The sequence below is a fragment of the Gasterosteus aculeatus genome, chromosome 18, assembly GCF_964276395.1.
Source record: "Gasterosteus aculeatus chromosome 18, fGasAcu3.hap1.1, whole genome shotgun sequence".
In the NCBI taxonomy this organism is placed as follows: Eukaryota; Metazoa; Chordata; class Actinopteri; order Perciformes; family Gasterosteidae; genus Gasterosteus; species Gasterosteus aculeatus.
Genome location: NC_135706.1, coordinates 12,216,738 through 12,238,619, shown reverse-complemented (window position 1 = coordinate 12,238,619; position 21,882 = coordinate 12,216,738). Strand labels below are relative to the sequence as shown.

General features: G+C 44.8%; 3 protein-coding genes across 5 annotated transcripts; 1 reads left to right on the top strand and 2 right to left on the bottom strand.

Annotated features, from left to right (window-relative positions):
• Positions 1–49: 49 nt before the first annotated feature.
• Positions 50–7,810, bottom strand: lin9 (lin-9 DREAM MuvB core complex component). Of its 3 annotated transcripts, none has more exons than XM_040160411.2 (15): positions 7,690–7,810; positions 6,717–6,749; positions 6,173–6,264; positions 5,382–5,495; positions 4,603–4,733; positions 4,324–4,449; positions 4,058–4,215; positions 3,529–3,662; positions 3,299–3,427; positions 2,814–2,915; positions 2,644–2,724; positions 2,427–2,552; positions 2,132–2,314; positions 1,790–1,887; positions 50–1,039 (listed from the first exon to the last, which is right to left on the bottom strand). In XM_040160411.2, exons 1-15 carry the CDS (start codon positions 7,718–7,720, stop codon positions 934–936), a joined length of 1,644 nt encoding a protein of 547 aa, XP_040016345.1. In that variant the 5' UTR covers positions 7,721–7,810; the 3' UTR covers positions 50–933. The 3 variants fall into 3 exon arrangements, with proteins under 3 accessions (XP_040016345.1, XP_040016344.1, XP_077949448.1); XM_040160410.2 differs by having other exon boundaries at positions 7,436–7,794; XM_078093322.1 differs by lacking the exon at positions 7,690–7,810 and adding an exon at positions 7,011–7,252.
• A 2,596-nt stretch (positions 7,811–10,406) lies between these two features.
• On the bottom strand, positions 10,407–20,848 carry parp1 (poly (ADP-ribose) polymerase 1). Its single transcript, XM_040160856.2, has 23 exons — positions 20,527–20,848; positions 19,670–19,832; positions 18,936–19,051; positions 18,604–18,818; positions 16,687–16,777; positions 16,446–16,562; positions 16,156–16,332; positions 15,803–15,965; positions 15,574–15,714; positions 15,204–15,449; positions 14,979–15,044; positions 14,766–14,898; positions 14,419–14,614; positions 14,184–14,312; positions 13,999–14,082; positions 13,664–13,786; positions 13,437–13,565; positions 13,218–13,316; positions 12,969–13,121; positions 12,703–12,830; positions 12,512–12,573; positions 12,112–12,226; positions 10,407–11,114 (listed from the first exon to the last, which is right to left on the bottom strand). Exons 1-23 carry the CDS (start codon positions 20,647–20,649, stop codon positions 11,033–11,035), a joined length of 3,051 nt encoding a protein of 1,016 aa, XP_040016790.1. The 5' UTR covers positions 20,650–20,848; the 3' UTR covers positions 10,407–11,032.
• adorb1a (adenosine receptor B1a) lies at positions 17,435–18,543 on the top strand. The gene has a single exon (XM_040160517.2). It carries the CDS (start codon positions 17,494–17,496, stop codon positions 18,541–18,543), a length of 1,050 nt encoding a protein of 349 aa, XP_040016451.2. The 5' UTR covers positions 17,435–17,493.
• Positions 20,849–21,882: the final 1,034 nt, after the last annotated feature.

Below are 21,882 nucleotides of genomic sequence, written 5' to 3'. Positions count from 1 at the left end.
GTTGATTGGTCACATCTGTTAATAAATACTAAAAACTAGAAGACAGATGCTGGTTTGCAATATTATGTTTAATATAAAAAGACGGAAACATTTATATACAATTGCCCTGAGGCACTCTCATGTACAACTTTACAAAACTGAAAAAGGAGATTCTCAAGGAACAAAGAGTTGACTTAAATTTCAAGGCTTAGTGTGGGGGTTTGCAGCAATAGCCATGCCAAATATGGAAATGCCAAGATGGTCTCAGGGAGTAAAAGGCTTCAAAACCAGAGTTCTCCTTTATAAAAAAATACCAAAATCTCTATTCAGTGCACACAAAATTACAAAAACCCATTTCTGAATACAGAGCAGAAATGGTGACGGTAATCCTAATAATCAGATATTATACAATTATCTACAATAAACAACTTTATAAAAACATTCTTTAACCCCCCCCCCCCCCCCGTGTGTATCATCAGTGGAGCAACAGAACAACACTGACAGGGCTCAACTTTAGAGATAGCAAAATATTGTTTCATAACCATACACACCTACTCAAAAATAAATAAATATGAACTATAAAAACTGTAAGAATCAATGTTTGGCACATGAAACCAATAAATAACCATCGACAGTTTGGAGATGTGGATTTGTGGCAACAGCTAAAAAAGGTTCTTTCGTGTTCGACTCGGTGCACCAACATTTTCAAACGCTAAAATGGGTGGCTAAAATACTTGTGACATCCTCACTACCTTCGGCGTGGAGCCGCGGGAGTCTGGGAAGAACTCCGAGTCGGACCACCGGGACATCCGACTTCAGATTTTTTGGTGGGGATCCACAACATCCATGTGAGCCGTCTCGCGTCAGTTCAGGCGAAAGCACCGCCTCAAAAAGACAATATCGATGGCCCGGAGCCTCTGGCCGCGCAAGCGCCTGTGTGGACGTTGCCGGGTCTTACACGGCATTGGTGTTGTTGGCCGAAAACGCGTGCAGATTTCCCAGCTGACTAAGGCCACTCTGGATGTGCGCCACGTGGATCTCGACATTATTCTGGAAGCAACTGGAACCACAGAAGACAATGGAATCAGAAAGGTTACGTTCTTTGAGGCTGACTGAGTAGTGACACTGACCCGGATAAAGACACTTTATTTACCATGTAGGCCACTGAAACAATGAGCCATCCCATTGACCATTCATTTTAGCGTGATTTGAGCTCTGCAGACTAATAATAATACAAATGTAGTGCTTGATACTTAAGATCATATATATATATATATTATATATATAAATAATAGACAGGCAAATTTAATGGGAAAACATTAATGGATTTTTTTCAAGGCTGTTGGTCTTACGCCAGCTCTCATACGCCAAATTTACTTCAACAATTGACACTTGATAATCAATGGTTCCTAGATTATGCGTCAATAGGTCTGGTCGCTCTTGTTCCGTTGTCTGTTGCTCTGCTAGTGGCTCGGGTCCCTCTCGTAAAGGAGACCATACGTATATCAGCGTTATCGGCCTCCTCAAAGCAGAACAGGCCGCCCGTTGACGCCTCCGATAGCAGCTTGCTTTCTCTGCATGTGAGCAGTAGTAGCACTACACAAGACAGCATTCAACTGCACAACAGCTGCTAGTTTCAACAACAAGTCCAGCAACACTTGTAGACAGAGACAGCAACAACTCTGGGCCGCGTTGCCGTGGATCTGAGCCCTTTGTGGGGGAGCTACAAAAGCTGTCGGCTAGTGAAAAGTTATGTGGTGTGAACTAGTCACGAGGAGGTTTAGCTAGAAACACTAAGGGGTCTTTTTACCTGAGGTTGGAGGGATCAATTGACGCCTTGATGTCATTAAGGGAATCTGTTAGAGATTTAAATTCAAAGGAATTCAGGTCACCCCCATCTGCCAGACACTGAAAAAAATCAGCAAGGAATGATTAATAAATAGGTTATCGAAAGTTAGTGGTCAATTATGCCATTATGGTTCAGTGCAGATACATAAGCTGTAGAACTGCTCACAACTGGCTTCAGAACGTATGGATGTTGCTGCAAAACATGCGTGGACGTCTTTGGCATAAATATGTGGCATCAAATGTTCCGCTGACATGCGTTAAAATATTAGTGAGCAGGACTGAAGCCTTCCTACCGCACCGTTACCTTGATCTGTAGCAGCAGCGCAGTGAGGCGGGAGATGAGGTGCGTCAGGCTGGGGTTGGTCACACTCTGCTGCCCGTCCTTCAGCGAGTTGCTCAGCTGCACCATCTGCTGGGCTTCGTCTTCACAACGCCGTCGCAGCTCTGTGGGATGGTCGGCAGGAACCATGCCCTGATCTGGAGCCAGCTGGGCGGAGACATTTTTTTTTTTTGAATGTCAGAGCAGGGCATGAAATATGCCGGAGATATATTTTCCTGTGCTGAGCTTCAGGGGCAATAACAGGGAAAATGTTACTCACCTCACAGCAGAACTGCTGAACCTCGTGGAGCACCTTATTCAGATCTTTATTAAGCTGTTCAAGCTCAAGCACCGTGGTTGCATATCGCTTCTGGAAGTCAAGGTCAATAGGCAACGAGTACGACTTCTGAAAACCAAAAGCAGACGTTTGGTTAGGCTTGATACACGCATCTCTGAACACATTTCATCAACTTTTAGTAAAGTGATGATGCTTGTACCAGTTTCTCTGCCTCCGTGTTCATTTCTTTTAAGTTCCTGATGTGGTCTTTCTTGATCATGAGGATCTTTGACAACCTCGTCTAAAAAAATAAAAATAAACAAGGAATATGTTAAAAAGTTGTTGGATGTCAGATTTTAGTATTCCATTTTCATCACAGGAAGTAATTACCACTTGGACAAGGAATTTGACAGGAAATCCTCCCAGAGTATCTCCCTCCGCAGCAGGCAGCTTGCTCCTCCACGGCGACTGGTTGATAAGAGGGTCATTGTCCTGTTATCAAAAAAAAGAAAAGCGAAAAGAATATAAAAAAGGTAATTTATCTACAGATTCAGAACTACAAAAAAAGTTGTTTTTCTTCTCCAACAATTTGATTTATTGTTGGAATGTCTAGACTTTCCTTAAACAGTCAATGCCACCACTGGCTAACCAATCTAAAATTGCATATATACATTTACAGCCCACTGGTAAAATATATGTTGAACAAAACTAAATTGGGATTTTTGGCTGCCGGCCAAAGTATGAATTGTAATCGATAAGCCTTCTCGCAGCTAGAGCCGATTTAAACCAGCACCAAATAACTGTTAGACACTGGGCGCACACATTACGATGACACGGCAGATGTATATCTGTCTTTAGACATCGGAGTACGATACCATGAGGACAGGAGTTGTAGCGGTCGGGTAAGGCCCCCTGGGCGGCGTCATGATGTTCTGCATGTAGCGTGATATCCGATGCTTCTGGGCGAAGGCCGATATGGGCATGGTCTCGTTGGGCTCATTGCTCTGGGAAAAACACAATCATCCTGTGGTGTTTACAACCTATGATAATGAATGATAAAGAGGTAAGGACTCAAGTTGTTACGCGTCCAACAAGCCGTTCTCACCAAGACCTCGTAGTCAGGCACAGTGTGTGTTCCCAGGCCGCTGCGGTCAAAGGTGACGCGGTAGGTGGCGGCGCTGGTGTCCACCGCATCGATCTGCCCGGTGAACAAGCCATCGTGGACGCCTCGGAGTCGAGCTGTGGAACAAAGAGGAGAGAGAAAAGGACAAAATCTGAATTATACGGGGTGGTACGGCTCAAAAGAGTATTGGGACACCCTCACTTGTGCTCGTGGGAATAATTTTCAATCCGACCAACAGCCAAACACCGATGCGATCACTGGAATTAGGATTTAAATGGTGTCCGACTACTGCTTACCTTTACTATTGTTTTATTTTTGTGATCAGTTCAGTAATTATATGGATCTTCTTTTGGATTTGCTTATGTTATATAAATGGCCATCTACCAAACACTGAAATTGATGGCCGGTGTGCTTTGTAGAGCATTTGAATCCAATGACAATCCAGCAGTGGACCACAGCTGCCATGCTGCGCTTTCGCAATGGTGGCGTGTGTTCATTTCGGCCGTCTTACCGGTGACTTTGGTTCCTATGATGAGCGGCAGAGGGATTTCATCCGGGAGGTCTTTGCAGTTGGACACGTCGGACAGCTTTCTTTGCTGCAGCAGGCGCATCTTCTGCCTCTTCTGTCTCAGCGCCGTTCGCTCCTCAGCAAAGAACGCCGACGAGCACCTGGGCGAGTCGACGGGGCAGAAAACAATTTCCCATACGGTGAAATGCTTGACAAACAAGGAGTAAAAATGGTGTGCAGAAGCACGCGTCTTAAAGGTTGCAACATACCGTCGGGGTTTCCCCATCAGTCTCCGGATTGTCCCCCATTCAACCCTGGTCAGCTTTCTGGTTTTCAGGTTGGGGAAAGACTCCTTGAGACACAGGCAGAATTCATTGTCTCCCTCAAAGAGCGGTCTGGAAAAGAGTAATAATGCACAACATAACTAAAACATCATTGTCCTACAAACATTGCTGATAAAGTGGCCGCTGACCCATCAAACCGGGCTCAGTGTTATCACAGATGATAAAGGCATTTCTGAATGGAATACAGATGAAAGTGAGATTTACCTGTCAATATTGGAATAGAACCATTCATAGATGCACCATTTGTGAGCTTTGGGTAGTTTGAGGAGGTTTCTTAACCTCAGCCCTATTTTCTGTGATGCCTTCTTATCTGGTGTCACCACATTAGAACATTTCTGTAAAGCAAAACATTAAAAACGGTTATTCCACAAAGGGGAAGATGGGTTCTGAAGAAATCTTGATTATCATTAAAAAACATTCTAATTTATTCTTCTACTGTGATAGTCATCTGTAAAATGATTCACTCTCAAGAGAAATTCTTCTTCATAAGATGAAGCTGCATGACGTTTTCTATGCAGGCAGAAAGTCTCTCACAGTGCCTGGCAGTTGCACACTATTATGGTTTTTCCTGTAATACAATACAGCCTCTTGAGATAATGACAGACATTGAGGGTATACACAGACGGCCCACTTCTAGTCCAAGTTACTAAAAAACAAAATTGTTCAACATCACAATGTGGGCATGTTGTCTTTTTTGTAAGTCAATTGATTTCAATTTTCTATGGAATAGTGAATGATTGAGGACGTACCCATTATTAGTTGGATTGAAAGAGGATTTAATCCAGCCGGCCATGAGGATTATTACTCCTCTGTCAATACACCATGCCACGAGGAGTTTATCCCTTCAAATTGATCGCAGTTACCATTAACGCTTATTTAAAAACACATCCCTTCATGTCGAGGCCTACATTTGTAACAGTAAAACCCCAAGAACAAGTTAGAGTAGGAAGGGCCGCCACTCCCCGTGAAGCACTTCTCTTTACCTGTGGCGTGGTGCTGACCCGTTGGCTCCTCCGAGGGGATCTGGACGGGAGACGCTGCTGGGGCGACTCGTCCTCCTCCCGAAACAAACGACTCCTCTTTGAGCTCCGTGTGGGCTGGAAGGGCAAACGAGGAAAGCTGATGAATATGGCCAATAATACTTCATACCAGTCACAAATATGTGGGTGCATTATTCTTGTATAGCTTTACAGAAACCAATTCAATACTGTGTGCTTGACCATCGGAAATACAGCCCGGACAGATTTGCACTTGAATTAGTGACCCGTTGCATGAGGATTACGACCTCTGTCCAAACCTTCATTTTTGTTTTTCATATGCATAAATATTTAGGCAATACATTTTTAGATCCTGATTTTTCATACTGACGTTTGTAACAACCCCTTAATTACTGAGTAACAGACAATGCCATTCAACATTTCTTGCATATGAATGAACCTCTTCTAAACAAGCACACCAAGTCCTAATGCGCTGTGTGGGAATGGGTTTTCTGTGACAGGTGTGTCAATAATAGTAAATCCTGGAAAGCATCTTGACCACATTTAAACCACTAACCACATTTTTTGTTTATAAAAAAATCCTATCGAGCCACGAGGATGGATAGAATTCCAAAACATGTGTACCATAATACATTAACTGAGGTTTGCATTGTACTTTATCACATCGTAATAACTAACTTTCAATGTAATGTTGTTACGTTTTGCATTTGTAATAATATGTACAATAGAAGCTCCTCCATTGCTTCCTCTTCACAAATCTTAAATGTCTCTCTTACGGTGTCCATTATGAGGGAGGAATGTCGTCCCCTGGTGTTGTGAGCTCTTGGGAAGCTGTTCTTTTCATTCAGAGTGTTGGACAAACTGCCTTCTATAATTAAAAAAAATGCATTCATTCAAAATAGTATGAGGACACCGGATACAGGACCCCACTGAGAACTTCTCTTTACCCCATTCCAGACTAAAAACACTACTCATATATTACAGAAGAGGTAATGAAAGTGAAACACAGCTAGATCATTTTTGTTGACACATTTTATCGTTCCCAATTATGGGACAAATGTTCAGCGGACGCAAATATAGGACGCTAAAGACACAAATGTAACGTATGGTGGTTTGAATATTGTTGTTTCATTCAAGAGTTAAAAGAAATAAAGGGCATAAGATTCCTAAACACATTCAATCAGAATCAGATCAAAAACAGTCATTAGCCGGGTGCGTTTCAACATACAAGGAATTTGACTCAGTAGTACTTACAGATCCAAGAACAGGTGTACAGAAAGTTAAAAAAAAAATAAAAAAATAAAGATAGAGCCCACATACCTTTTAGACTGACGAGTGCCTCTGCTGAGGAGCCTGAGAAAGAGCACAATTTGGTCTCGCTTTACATTGATTGAACGTCACAGTTACGTGCTCCCCGCATACAGTATGACAGTAAAATGCTGTAAATGTTTTACTACAAAGCGCACCGAGGGGCCCGTCTTTAATGTTTAGTCCTTAATGTGCCATTCGCTTATTTAAGCCATCATAGAACACGTCTGCAAGATGGTTATAAGTCAACGAGGCTGCCCTTTAAACATTGACAGCAGTCGGACAGCGTCAGTTAACTGAACTTACGTTAAGCTAGCGCAGTCAGTTAGGCCCTAAACCCCGATATGAGCTGTCAAGAACGGGCATAACATCAGCGGAACACATCCACAACCACGAAACGAGCGACACAAGCTAACGTTATCTATTCGTTACGCCAATAGTGTAATAGAAAATCCACTACAATACAATTTATTTTGTTAGTAGCTAGAACAACTCGGCTAGTTTCCCCTTCTCCCGTCTTGTCAAAACGATACTCAACGAGTATCAATGTAACGTTAACAAACCGCTAACGAACGTTAAATAAAAAATGAACATGTCACGGAAGACTAGAACTACGGAGCTAACATTTGTGGCTAGCGTGTGTAACGTTACAGTAGTCCCTTTGTTATTGCTGCTTACGACCGAAAGCTAGCAGACGTTAGCTCGTAGCTAAGCTAACATTATTTGTTTACCCAGTCGGGGCTGAAGTAACTTGCTCAACTCCAACATTAGCCATGGTTAGCCTCTGGTGCTAACAAGCGCTAGCAGACTTGGACAGACCGGTATGCCTTTGCGTCAACGAATTACTTTGTGAACTCCGCCCAAAACTCACGACGTCCATCGCAACCGGCAGATAGAGCAGTTTATTGCCAAATGTGCATTTCATCACCATTAAACCGCTGAGTGTTTACCAGCCCAAACTCCTTCAATCCGTGTTGTTACTTACTCTCGTCTAACAGCTGGTCCATCTCCGCCATCTTGAATTAGCCGCGCCGCTTTTTCAAAGACGTTGTCAGATTGCATTCTGGGTCGGGACGCGATCTGGAGGGCGCTTCGAGAAATAGATGGCCTATCATTTATTAAGCTGGCGACTAAATTATCACGTTGTAAATGCAAACTTACACTTATAACCATTTTTTTTACAAACCCAACTTTCCGTACAGAATGTGAAGGGGAAGTATGAGTCTGACCAGGCAGAATAGGCGATCAGCACCGGAGTCAGATTTATTTGCTCCAATTTGTTGTTGCGACAGAGGTAATAATGCTTTGTTCAAGAAACCATATTTTCCTCCCGGTGAAAGCTGTCCGGAAACCATTACCAGTATAAAAGGCCTCTCATTGAACATGCAAGTCTCTTTCAAAGGGGTAAAGCATCTTAATAAATACGATGTCTCTCGGTAGTCATACTAGGGTTTATAAAGTTCAAATGTCCTAGATTATAGGCGTGATGCACGGCACTTATATGACCTGCGGTTAATAGGAAATACCTATAGAAACTAGAAAATGCATTTCCTGCTGAAAATGCGTTGGAATGCAAAAAGCTGAAAGCTGAAATGAATATTTAAAAATAGCTGAAAATACAGAAAGTTGAAGGGAATTTGAATACATCTGAACTTACAGATATTAGAAAAGCTGAAATTAATTTGAAATTGCTGAAAATACAGAAATGGGAGAAGCTGAAAGGAATTTCAATAGATTTGCTGAAAAAGCAGAAATGAAAACAGCTGAAATAAATTTGAAATATTGCAAAAAAATACAGAAATGAATATTAAAAAATTGCTGTTGATAGAGGCATAAGAATAGCTGAAATTATTTTAAAGAACTGCTGAAAATACAGGAAGTGGGGAAGCTGAATTTCAATAGATTTTCTAAAAACAGAAGTTGCAGGAGCTTAAATTTGTTTAAAATTGTTTGTAGTAATATTAGTAGTAGTATTAGTTAAAATTGTGGTATTAGTAGTACTAGCAGTATAAGCAGTAATAGTAGGTTTAGTATCAATAGCAGTAGAAACAGCTGGAATACTATTAGCCATAGTAGTATTTGTAATAACATTAGTAGTAGTTGTAGTATTAATAGCAGTAGAAATACTAGTAGTATGGTAGTAGAAGTATCAGTTGTAGTACTAGAAGTACGAGTAATATTCGTAGTGGGAGACAGAATGTTTGTTATTCACACTTAAAAGTTTTTAATTAATAGGCCTCATCACAGACATTACAGTAAAAATTCCCTCCATGGGGCTTTTATTTTGAAATTATTGGATTGGGTGGGGTGGGGGGGAGTAGATAGAGGGAGGGAGGGTGAGAGGGTGAGGAAGGGAGGGGTGGTGAGGAAGAGATAGAGGGAGAGAGAGAGAGAGGAGAAATAGACAGACATACTGACTGAGAGTGATTAACAGTGAGCAGAGGTCAGGGTGGAGGGGGGAGGGGGGGCCAGTGTCTTTATCATATTGGTCTGTTGACAGAAAGCATAGCTGCGTCATGTGACTCCACTAATCAGGTCACAAGGAGCAGCTGTGAGTCACAGACAGATCCTGCAGCGTGTGAGTGCTCGTAACCACGACAACGGCGCACCTGTGATCATTAACGAGCGGCTGCAAAAGACAGAGACATGGCAGCAAGTTACACAGAATCCACACCTCAAACAAATGGGAACCAGCGCAAAACTATAACAGCTATCTAAAAAATACGGCATTTGTATGAGACCCAAGACTCTACCGAACGCGTGGATGTGTTTTTATGTCTGTCCGGTAATAAATACGGCTCCTATGGCCGTTGACAAAACGTGTACCTTGTGGATTTTTGTGAGAAATATGTCGGCAGATTTGTATTGGAGCCTATGGGGCTTTTGCCAGAGGTTGTGTCACTCAAACACTCCTTGCGCCAAAACTAAAAAACTCTGGGATTCCATGAACACATTAATCCAATCAGCACAACCATACCCTCATTAATCTGAAGAAATTAAGCCTCTAGAGTGTATACTTTGGCTGCAAGGACAGAAGTTCCATACTTTTTTAACCAGATTTCTGCGCTGCCCCACACTCTAGCCTCGAGCTCTCCACTCTAGCAGACGCAATACACACTCATGTAAAAGTCAGAAACGGAGCGAAGAACTAGTGAAACATAATCAGTGATTATGAAAAAAGTACAATAGATATCAAGAAGCAGTTTTTTTCATAAAATAGTTGAGACTTGTGTGAACATTTGAGAGTTGAAAGGGTGTCTGTAGCTGAAAGATTTGCAAAGCTGAAAAATCTGAAAGTTGAAGAAGTTTAGGAGGATTTGAAAGCAAACTCCATTTGAAAACCATGTTAAAATATTAATGATTATTGATTTATATAAATTCAAGCATAAGAGGTAGAAAGCTGAAAAGTCATAGCCCTCAAGCCAGAAAGGAGCTGAACATTTTAATATTTGAACGGTTTTAATAGCTGAAAGTGTGAAGGAGTTGAAAGGTGGCGCGGAAGAAATAGAAGAAGTTGAAGATGAAGAAATAAAGATTCGAAGAACAATACTTGGAATGCATCGTTAATGCATTCCAACAATAAATCCAGTATTTAATAATACTGAAAACATGACGTGCAATTACCACAATGTACTCAAACACAAAGATGAAATTTAATCCCAGATGGGGAAGAAGAAAATTATGATACACAAGCCAGACATGACCTTTTGAAAAGATTTTTATTGTCTTTGTGATAAGCGAGAAAAACAAATAAGATGTGTACCACATTATACGGCGGCCCTTTCTTTTGCAGAGTGCTCGAAAAAAACAAAAAAACATTTAGTTTTCAGCAAGGAAGACAGTTTGCAAGATCAGCAACCAAAAAAAAGTATATACAAGTCCAACCTTGTTACAGTATCTTTGAATCCAACAGTCTACAAAAATGTCCCTCTCAGCCGCTACGGTCTGTTGTATATCTTATTGAAGTAAAAGGTTCGATTAAGAACAAAGAAGTAAGATCCTTCTGAAAATAACCGCGTGACACAGAAACCACAACCCTAAACCGAAACCTTCCTACGAATGCACCGCGTCAATCACAATCGTGAACCGGGATTTCTGCATCTCTTGTGTGAACAACTGAAATAGGTATTTAAGCACCTAATGTGTTACTAAGGAGGACTGGCAGCTAGTAAACCTGATGCAAAAGGAATAAAGTGTCTTGAGACTTTCCTGTGACCATCACTCTGTCACCAAATATTCTCCGTCGCAGTGAATGAAGCACAGGCCGGACTGTTCGGAGGCAACAGTGGTGTTCATTTTCAGCGAAGAGGGTCCGTACGAAGCCTCGCTCACCACAGGGACGTCTGGTAGTTAAACTTGATCTTCAGGAGATACTTCATGTTCACCTGGGCCACATCATACACAATGTACCTGGAGGAGCAGCGGTTTAGGAAAACAAAAGACTACAGATGATACGACCGACTCAATAATCAAATAAGAGATTTCACACAAATTAGAGACATGAGGTGAACAGAAATGGAGGATCCAAGAGAAGAGATGATACATTAATGGCGCATTTCCACCGTGCGGTACGGTACGGGTCGGTTAACCATGATTTGGCAAGCGTGGTACCGCCAACAGTACCCTTACTTGATAGGCGTGGTATATTCCAGAAAGTAGTGATAACGTCACTTGATATATGTATATGACGGAAAGTAGATTGACGTCATTCGATCACGCGAAAACTGAAAGCTAACTGCAAGCAACAATGGAGGACATACAGCCGATCCTGTTCTTGCTTGAATCATGACGACACTCTTTCAACCAGTCAACGTTCTGCAGTGAGTCTAGCTCCACCCTTCAGTACCAAACAACTGTGCCAGGTACCCCAACGGAAGGGTACCCAAAAAGTGGTACGGTACGGATTTTTGGTACCAGTCTCAACTTTTGGCAGTGGAGACACAAATAAAAGGGTACCGACCCGACCCGTACCGCTCGGTGGAAACGCGCCATTACAGACCTGTGACGTAAATGGCACATCTTGTGAGGCAATTTGGTTATTCTCTTGTCATAAGTCAGCGACTTAATGATGGACTACCTCATTTCATCCTAGTGTAAAGCACTGTTGGAGTCTCATAGTGATCAACATCAAGTTTGATCATTTTTAAAAACAGATGCATTAGTCTAAATTCATGACAAATAATGTGTTATAAGAAGCAATTAAGTAAAATAAAAAATTAAACCTTTACAAATAAGTGATAATGTAACTTGAGTCAGTTTAATTTAATGACAAGAACATTATTTACCGCTTAAGTCTTAAACACACACATCAAACTAAATAAATCATAAGGCAAAAAAGGAAACATAAGTGCTGATTTGGAAAATTACTGTAAAAGTCATAACCCAGGTGGTTGCTGTTAAAGGATACTCGTTGTACAGGAGACTTGTGTCATCAATGTTCGTGTTCGTTCCTTTTCCCACAGGCACTTGCACCCCATCCAGCGTGACAGATGCACTTGGATCAGGAGCAGATCTGCCCAAACCTGCAAGAAGCAAAACGTTGATAAATGAAAATCTTCTCAAAATGTATTGTCAAAAAAGAGGCTCTTGAGTTGCTAAATGCCCGACCATGACAATAAAGGGCAATGTATTATTAAACAGGTACAGTGTGTAGGATTTAGGGGGATGTTTTTACCCCAGTACCTCATGGGGAGGATTGAGACGATGGGCCACCAAATTCTACACACTGTGCTTTCAGACAAATACGACGATGCCGAACCATTCCCCAAACAAACAATAAGAATTTGCAGTCACTAAAGTTTTCTGACCTTTAACACTGTGTTTGCCCTTAGGTAATTTTGTAATGTGGGATGCCTTCTTCAATTCATGCCTGCATTGAAGAACAAAAAAAACACATTCATCTATATTATTACAACACATTTGTAAAGCACATTAAAAGGTTGACATTCAGACTTTTATTTTTTTTTTTTTTTTTTTTTTAACTCCGACTGTCACTTACATGTTGCCGAGGGCAACCTCAGCCAGCAGCAGGAGGCCCACAGGTTCTGACCGGGAGGTGTGGCAGTAGTTCGCACTCTTGGACACCATGTCGGCAAAGTACACACCTTTACCGAACATGTAACCGGTCTAGAGGAAATGAAGCAAAGTGGCAATGTAACAAAGTACTAGTTAGAGAAACGTATACTAAAAACGGGACAGGTGTTTATTAAAGGGAATGAGTTACACGGGGGAGCAGTGTACGGTTCCCCTCAAACAAGCACTCACCACGGGGGCCTCTGGGGGGGCGATGCGGAGACCCTGAGACATGATGCCAGCGTAGTTGGTGGCGCGAGAACCGTGCCACAGGAGCTGGCGATTGTGTAGCTCCTCGAAGGGACGGAACCGCTGGCGCTCGCCCTCACGGACAATTTTGAAGATCTACAAATTATGGGGGAAATTTTTTATTTAAAAAAAAAAAAGTACAACATAAAACTAAAATAAAGCGGTTGTCGTGTGAAAAAAACGCCGACCTACCTCTTGCACTTCAAGGGTGTAGGTGTTGTGTGTAGCGGCGTGGGTGTTCTTCACATATTGTAAAATGATCTCTGCTTCTTCCGTGGTCTTGTCAACAACCTGTGGAACAACAAATACGCAGCAGACTGTAACCTCACCGTACACAATCACCTCGCCATTCTATCACCATGCTAAACATCGTTCTTGAGAGCGTAAAAAAGGTGGAGTTACACTCCTCACCTCAATCTTGGTTTTGAGTTTCTCATAGTTGATGTCGATGGGGTCGCTCTCATTGTCTTGGGCTCCGCCTCTCAGCAGGCTGTACGCCACCTCGATGTCCAGCAGGTTGTCCAACATCTGAACTTTAGCCTGAACAGTGACGTGTGTGGATGTTACGGAGATGCATTTGTACTCCGCCCGTTTACAGAGCAAGGCAGCACTGCAGAGTGAGACATCCGGGTCCTTACTTGGATGTAGTCCAGGCTGTTGAGCAGCGGCGGTTTCTTCATGCCGAAGTCGTGGGGTATCAGGGTGTAGAAGCGATTGGAGAGATCCAGGATGTGGGCCTCGGACTGAGTGTCTGACACAGCCTGTAATGAAAAGAAACAAAGCGACTCGATTAGTAATAAAAAAGATGGCACGGTCGGGAGAGAAACTGTCCTAGAAGATGCTTGCTAGCAGAAGCACTACTTATGATAATGTGTGTAAGCGAATAAAAAGGAAGCAGGACAAGGAGCAGAATGTGATGATGCACACAGTGCAGCAAAGAGGAATAACGGTGGAGCGGTTCTTGGTTTCTGACCTGCTGTACTTCAGTGAGGAGAGAATAGGCACTCTGTATCTGCCTCTTGCTCAGCTTTCCCAGGGGCATTTTCTGGAGGTCGATCTAAAGACAAAGCAGGAGAGATGAGATAAATAAAACTGGATTGCTGGAATGAGGTTCTTCGCGCGCAAGCGCATGGCCCCGAAATAAATAAAGAGTCTGACCTCAAACTCCACCATGGCTTTCTTCATGCTCTCCACATCAAAGATCATCTTGATCAGCTCCTGGACGGGTTTGGCCAGCTTGGACTTGGTGCCGCTGCTGGCCGTCAGCCTCTTCACCGCTTCTTCGTCCTGTCAAGGAAGGTGAACACCACAGAGCCCATTGAGATTAAAAAAAACAAAAACACCGACCCGTCAGATACGTCCCCTGTGGTTGAGAGCGCGTTGACGTATGTACCTGTCCGTAGTCGATCTCCAGGGGGTAGAACTTATTGGGGTATTTGGTGAAGTTGGAGGAGCTCCAGTCGTTGCCCGTCTTCTCTTTGTAGACACCCAGGAAGTTGTCCAGCGCAGAGTTTTTGTCGTAGACCTTGTCCAGCTTGTTGCCTCCGATGGTAGTGCCCACTCTGCCCCACGAGCGGAACACCCAGTATCTGCACACACGGGAACGACGGCCGACGTGAGACACGGTAGAAAATCAATTGTGACAATAAGATGAAGAAGAAGAGGCATCCCTGGGACGGGAAATGGGAACGTTTCAATAACATCTGCTCAACAAAGAAGGTGAGGTTTCTTCACACTGACCGTTTCTGAACATCATCCTCCAGCAGCTGCAGTTTATAGTAGGAGTTAGTTCCTCTGACGATGTCCACAAGCCCCAGCGTGGCACTGTACATCCTCCCGCCCTGCTCCAACACATGAGCGCTGTTCTCCAGACCTATGAAATAAAAAGAATCCTCAGAACCGGAGCAAAAAAGGAACAAAGATGCGTTTCCAACGCAGAGTGCTCATGTCTACCTGAATCTGGGTCCACAGCAGCTCCTCCTTTGACCGTGAGTTTCATCTTCTTGGATTTGCTGCCGCCTGCAGTGACGCAATTGGAGTTATTCATTAAAACATACAGAAAAGAGAACGGTACTATGACACTTGATGAATCCCCTCTCTGAAACATGACAAAACTTTTATAGAACCATCTAAAAACAGCAACACATATCAGTAACAGCAGAATGAATGTCCCTTTACCTTCCTCCTCCTTCACCTTCACCTTGCCTGTGCTCTTGGTGGCCAGCGGTCCAGACTTGGAGGCCGCAGACGAAGCTTGTGCCTCAACCTTGACCTCGGCCCCCCAGGGGGAGATGGCGTGCAGGGAGACCAGCTCCTGGAGGGCTTTACCCGACGACTTGATGTCCGCAAGGAAGTCCTCGGAGACCACGCGCACGCCAGCGTCCTTGGCTTCCTCCATTTTTTTGGTCATCTTCTCCACTTCCTCTGTGAAAAACCAAAACAAACATAAAATACATTGGAGGAGGAAGCGGGTGCGACACAGACAGGAAGTTAGAGAAGTTTGGAAACAGGACTTCGGTGGCCCTGAATGCCTCGCGCAGGGACTCACTTTTGGTGCTGAGGCAGAGGGAGGCCTTATTGGCCGTGGCGGTAATCTTTCCGCCCATCTCCTCCACGAGAACCTTCAGGTCCTCCTTGTTCTTGGTCAGCTTTCCCACGGTCAGCAGCTTCATACCAGTAAGAGGTTTGTCTGTGGGACGGGAACACAGATATCACATTATACCCCGAATCACTACCATTGCATTAGAATAAGATATGAAAAGGTGGTGGTCCCTCACCTGCGGGGGCTCCCTCTGGCAGGCACTCAGTGGGGGCACTGGATGCACTCGCCAAGGGTTCTGCCTTGACCTTGGGGAGGCTTTGGGTAGGCGCCTCCTTCGGGTAAACTCGGTCCTGCCGCTTGAACTTGAATTTTTTCAGGAAGGGAACTTCGTGGAATTCCTAAAAATGACGAAAGGCAGAACATGTCGAATGGCAGATGTGAGAAATTGGTTTTAGATGTCGCTCAAAATCACCTGGACACAGCGATGCTAATGTGTCCAACCATAAATATATATATATATATATATATATATATATATATATATATATATCGACCCTATAAAAAGAGCCCTGAGATCAGGCAACCTACCTTGGGGGTGACCCAGTCTCTGCGTGCGGGCGTGGGGGTTTTGAACACGCACTTTGTCCAGGCGGAGATGTCCCCCGAACAGTAATAAGCGTCGCCCTTGAACACCAACTGGCCGTTGCACTCCTTGCAAGCCTCGAGAGCACCGAAAGCCATGGCATCGGCCAGGGAGTCCACCACCTGTCGGTTGGACCACACAAACGAGCCGTCAATAGAGGACACCACTCGGACGGCATCGTGCATTTCATGCGTTGGAAGCAAAGTGAGAGTTAAATAAGTAGACGGTCTCCTACGTTCGATTCTCCAGAGGGAACCTCTTGGCCATTCGCGATCAGAAGCTCCTTCATGTCATTGGTTGAACAAAACTTCTTCAGCTTGTCTTTGAGTCCCCAAATGAGCTGACTTTGGTTCTGCAGATGCAAGAAAATATACATAAAAAAACCCCACAAAAACTGAGTAGCGTATTAAAAGCATGATCGCCAAGCAGAATGTCATCTTCTGCAAAAATAGGAAATCAAATGAGGAAAAAGGCACCTTCAACTGCTCGTCCAGCTTCTTCCTCTCGTCCTCTTCCTCTTTCTTTTGTTTCTTTGACGGTCCGTCCACCTCATCAGATTGACGCTTCCTGTAAGAGCAAACGGAAAATTCCCAAAACGTTTTCCTCCAAACTTTTGATGTTTTTTTCAAATAATTCAGTATGGACTAAATAATGAAGAGGACGAAAAAAATCCCTCCAAATGAACATCCTAAATGAGGCCAAAAGGGATACTGGAACAAACAAGACCCAGTCTGACACCTTCATTCATTAAGGGAAATTCATTAGTGCCCCATCAGTTAATAGACACACGCAGGTACATGTCTCTACAATCCCAGGTGTCGATGCTGATATCACCCACTCTGCCCTGACAAGAAATATTCATTAGCCTCCTCATAGGGGACACACACACACACACCATGTTAATGACCATCGAGCAGCAGCCTGGTCTCCGTCTAGTCCTTTGTAGTGTAAAGGAACAAGACAAACATCCCTTATCAGACATCTAGTGATGCCCCGAAGGCAGAAGGGACTCCTATAAAGAAACCTCTTTCAGATGGGTTCAAACAGAGCGGGATGTTTAGTGCGAGGAGAAAGAAGTGTGTGCGTTGTCAGGACGGCTGAGGACGGAGTAGCTCTTCAGGTCAGTAACAACAAGCTCTCCTGTTTGCGTTCTGGCATCGCATCGCCCGACTGAGCGGCTCGACTTCTAACCAGATTCTTTCTTTCTTTCTCTTTTTATTTATTTTTTTATTTTTATTTTTTAGGGACAAACCACGGAGAACCGCTGCGCTTTCCACCAAGCTATGAACTCCTCCCGTCCGCCTTCTCCTTTCCTGCGGATCTCCACCGCGCCGCCCTCCATCAACAGCACCCCCTCCCTCCCCCCCGCCGCGCCCTCCCTCAACGTGGCGTACGTGGCGGCCGAGGTCGCCATCGCCTTGCTCTCCGTGGCCGGCAACCTGCTGGTCTGCGCCGCCGTGGGCCTCGACCGCAGGCTGCGCACCGTCACCAACTACTTCCTGGTCTCGCTGGCGGCCGCCGACGTCTGCGTGGGCGCGGTCGCCATTCCCTGCGCCGTCCTCACGGACGTCGGGCTGCCGCGCCACGACTTCTACCTGTGTCTGCTCATGCTGAGCGTCTTGATCATGTTCACCCAGAGCTCCATCTTCAGCTTGCTGGCGGTGGCCGTGGAGCGCTACGTGGCGATATTCATGCCCTTCCGCTACGCGGCGGTCATGGCGCCTCGCAACGCGGCGCTGGTGATCCTGGCCACGTGGCTGCTGGCCTTCCTCATCGGCCTCGTGCCTCTGATGGGCTGGCACAAGACGCCAGCCGGCCACGCCTCCTGTTTCTTCGTGGCGGCGGTGGACATGACCTACATGGTCCATTTCAACTTCTTTGCGTGCGTGCTGACGCCGTTGGTGATCATGTTTCTCATCTATGCCAAAATCTTCGTGGCGGTCAAGCGGCAGGTGAGGCGCATCGCTTCGGAGCGGGGGGAGGGGCCGGCGAGGGCGGCGGCTGGCATGCGCCGGGAGATGAAGACCGCCGCCTCGCTCTTCCTGGTGCTCTTCCTGTTCGCCGCCTGCTGGATCCCCCTCCACGTGATCAACTGCTTCCTGCTTCTCTGCCCGCGCTGCCCCGTGCCGCTGGAGCTGCTCCTTGCCGCCATCCTCCTGTCGCACGCCAACTCGGCCGTCAACCCTTTCCTGTACGCCTATACGATGACGGCTTTCAGAGACGCCTTCAGGGCGATTTTCACGCGCTGGCGGAGGCCCGGCGAGGCTTCAAGCGCACCGAGCCGCGATGGCGGGGAGGAGGTGTCTGCGCGACGGACACGCCGAACGCCGTAGCTGGCACGCCGAAGCTCACTTCCACGAGATTATTTTAGGCTCGCTTTCCATTGGACTCACCCTTCGGTTTTGACAGGCGGGAGCCTCTTCTCGAGTTCCTCCTTGTCTTCAGCGCGTAGCGCGTTGAAGCCCTTCAGCTGGGCGGCGCTGTACTCAGACTTGAAGACCAGCTCCTCCCTGCGGCTCACGAAACACGCCGTGTGGTACCAGCGGTCGATCAGACCCAGTTGGGGCTTCTCCGCGTCCACGGTTTTCTTGGAGACGCGAATTTGATCCTAGAAAAAGGGAACAAGTCCACCTGCATTAGACTCAAGGTGACGCATACGTCATTTGGAATCCAACGAGAGCATTTGTAACATTTCCTGCGTGCCGATGAAAAAGGAGTGGCTCACCTTTTCTATTTTCTGATCGCAGCCTTTGCACGTGCTGCGGTTCGACTTTGCGTATTCGACGGCAAAGTCATTCAGCGTCTTCGGTCCTTTGGCTCCACTCTTCTGGTCCCCTTTTCCTGCAAGATGGAAGTTATCCTGTTTTTACTCCCGAGCGAGCCGGGAGCAACAAAGTCCAACGTTTTACTTTAGCTGTCAGCTTTTACATTGTTATTGTTTATATCGGGGGATGCATGTACTGGTATGTTTAGGACGAATGTAATAGTTTTGATTATTTCATGCAAATACGTGCACATTCTCTGAGGATGAATTACCAGGATAAATACAGCAACAGAATATGGATTTTAACACATCACTAGCAGTACAAATACAGATATATTATAGTCATATGGTCACTGTCTGTATAAATAGTTCATTATTTCACTTTTTGTGGTTTCTTGTTTTGTTGTTGGTCTTTAACTACCCTGCTGTAAAGCCTGTGAATTTCCACTCTACGGACTAATAAAGGTTCATCTTATCTGAATATATTTGAAAATTAATCTGCTGATGAGAGACTGTGAATCTGAACAATGTTTCCTAAGCCACAGAATCAAAGCGCCTCTACGTATCAGTGTAATAAGCTCCGTACGCCAAATCGACCTCAATAGAAAAAGTCAGCCGCTCAACGAACCCACACGGAGTGTGCGGGAAATGTGACACACAAAACAACCCTTTAGAAGTGGAAGTAGAGTACTGACCTCCTGTTGCTCCACCACTCTCAATGGCCTTTTTGACTTTCTCCTGGTCCGCCCAGCGCAGGTCGGAATACCCAGAAATATCGGCGGGCGACTGGGCCGCTGCTCGCAGCCAAAAGCAGGAGAAGTGGTGCCAGTGGGGGACTTTGCCATCGAACATGGGGGACTGGAGGGACAAAAGACAAAAACACAATACGACTCAGTCATCATGCGGGACATCTCCACGCAGCGTGTGCGGAGGAGACACCGTTCCATTGCAAGGTAAAAAAAAAGGGGATGGGGGGGCACATTTTATGGCCGACGTCACTTTAGAATATTTGGTTGTTTATAACGAACTTGTTTATTTAAAGTAAACCCTCATTACTGACCGGGCTGGCCCTTAGTTGTGAAAAGGTCAAATGGAGTGAGGATCTGGAGCTGCGAGCGAGGAAGCTTCCTCAGCCTCTTAAGTTCACTCACTCATTCATTCATTCTGGGGCAGGCTCACTCTGCAGTGCGTTCGGCCTCTGAGGTGGGAAGAGTAACATCCAGCCACGAATATTTAAAAAAAAGAAGTATAAATACATCAAATGAAAACTTCCTTTGAGGAGCAGGATGGCGCGAGATGGAAAAAAAAAAGAGTCAAAGCCTCGACGGCTCTTTGTGAGCCAAAGAGACAACGACAGCCATCTAGAATGCTAACGAGGGCCTAACACAACACAACACAACCCCCCCACTGCACAACGCGCGTGCTGGTTCCCACGTCGTATGCATTCGCAGAGTAAAAGCATGGCCCCGGTTTCACGCACGACGGCACGCTGGCGCAAAAAAAAAGATGAAGCTAAAGCCTATTCGGACGAAGCGCCTGCGGACGTCGTTACCTGCACCATGATGGCCATTCTCAGCGAGTCTTTCGCTATGTTTTCCTTGCATTTCTTGCACGACGCGCGGCCGCTCTTGGCATATTCCGCTTTGTACAGCTTGTCCTCTTGAGCGTCCGCCATGCTTCTGTAGTATTGTTGCAACAAAATAAATAAATAAAAGCGACTGTGTGGCTAACTTTTCTACTGATGACAAGGGGCCGCGATCAACGCACAGAGAAGGGAAAGCCGCGTGCCTGTGTGGCGTCATCGGGATGAGACGCAAGAGAAGAGCTCTCACTCTGTCTCTGTTTACCGGCACCAAAGCGTCCCCCCAGAAAAGCATCAGCAGCTCTTTAAATATGGATGGATTACCGCGAGACATTCACTACTGGTCAACGCTTGGAGGAGTTTTTTTTCCGAAACCAAGAATTATTGTAAATTATTTACAGTTCCCACTCCTTGACAGTGTTTGACCTGAAGGAAAAGAATTGGACCCAGCAAGCGATGGATATAGAGATCTATGCATAAGAAAAAGTATTTTTTAAGGTAAATAAATGGAATGGAATCTTTCTTTTGGGCATTTAGTCACAGACCTTAAAGACTTTTGCTGTGACTTAATTTGGACTGGACCTTAAGGATTTAAAACTTTTATTCTTCTTGTGGTGTAAGAGGTTGACCCTAAAAAAAAGCTGCGGTCCAAATTATTGCTGTATTGATATAGTATTGTTATTGTGTAACAATGGTGGTGTATGAAGTCAGATTCTAAATGTATATTTATATGTGTTCAGATTATAAATAGAACACAAAACATAGTAAATTGAAAACGAATTCTGAAACGTTCTGAGAAATTAAATCTAGTGTGAGAAATGTTTGGCGCCTAGAGACGAACACATTTCCCAACTACCAAGTGATCCATCTGTCTAGTTTACGATTAAGGGAGTCGCCCGCGAAATACGCGCGCAAGTTGCAGGCAGAAGTAATCGAGTCCAGAGAATGGTGGCGTTCGTTCATCCTTGATGCCCTGTGAAATAATTTCAAATGAAATACGCGAGCTCTGCTAAAGAGTTTGGAGTGAAAAGCATTTGTCAACACATTGTCGGGTTCTCTATGGCCCGAAGTGTTAAAGTTTGAGCATTGTGAGCAGTTTTTAACTTCGGTTTCATCATGGAGATTCTTGAGTACAACAATTTAACGTCAACTTGGAGAGTAAAGACCTTCAGCTAGACTTCTTCCATCTCAACATCTACCCTGCATATATATATATATATATATATATATATATATATATATATATATCCAAGCTTGCAAAAAATGTTCATGAAAAAGAGGGCGGTAACTTAAACAGTTACTTGATATAAGGCATCCGTGCTTGTT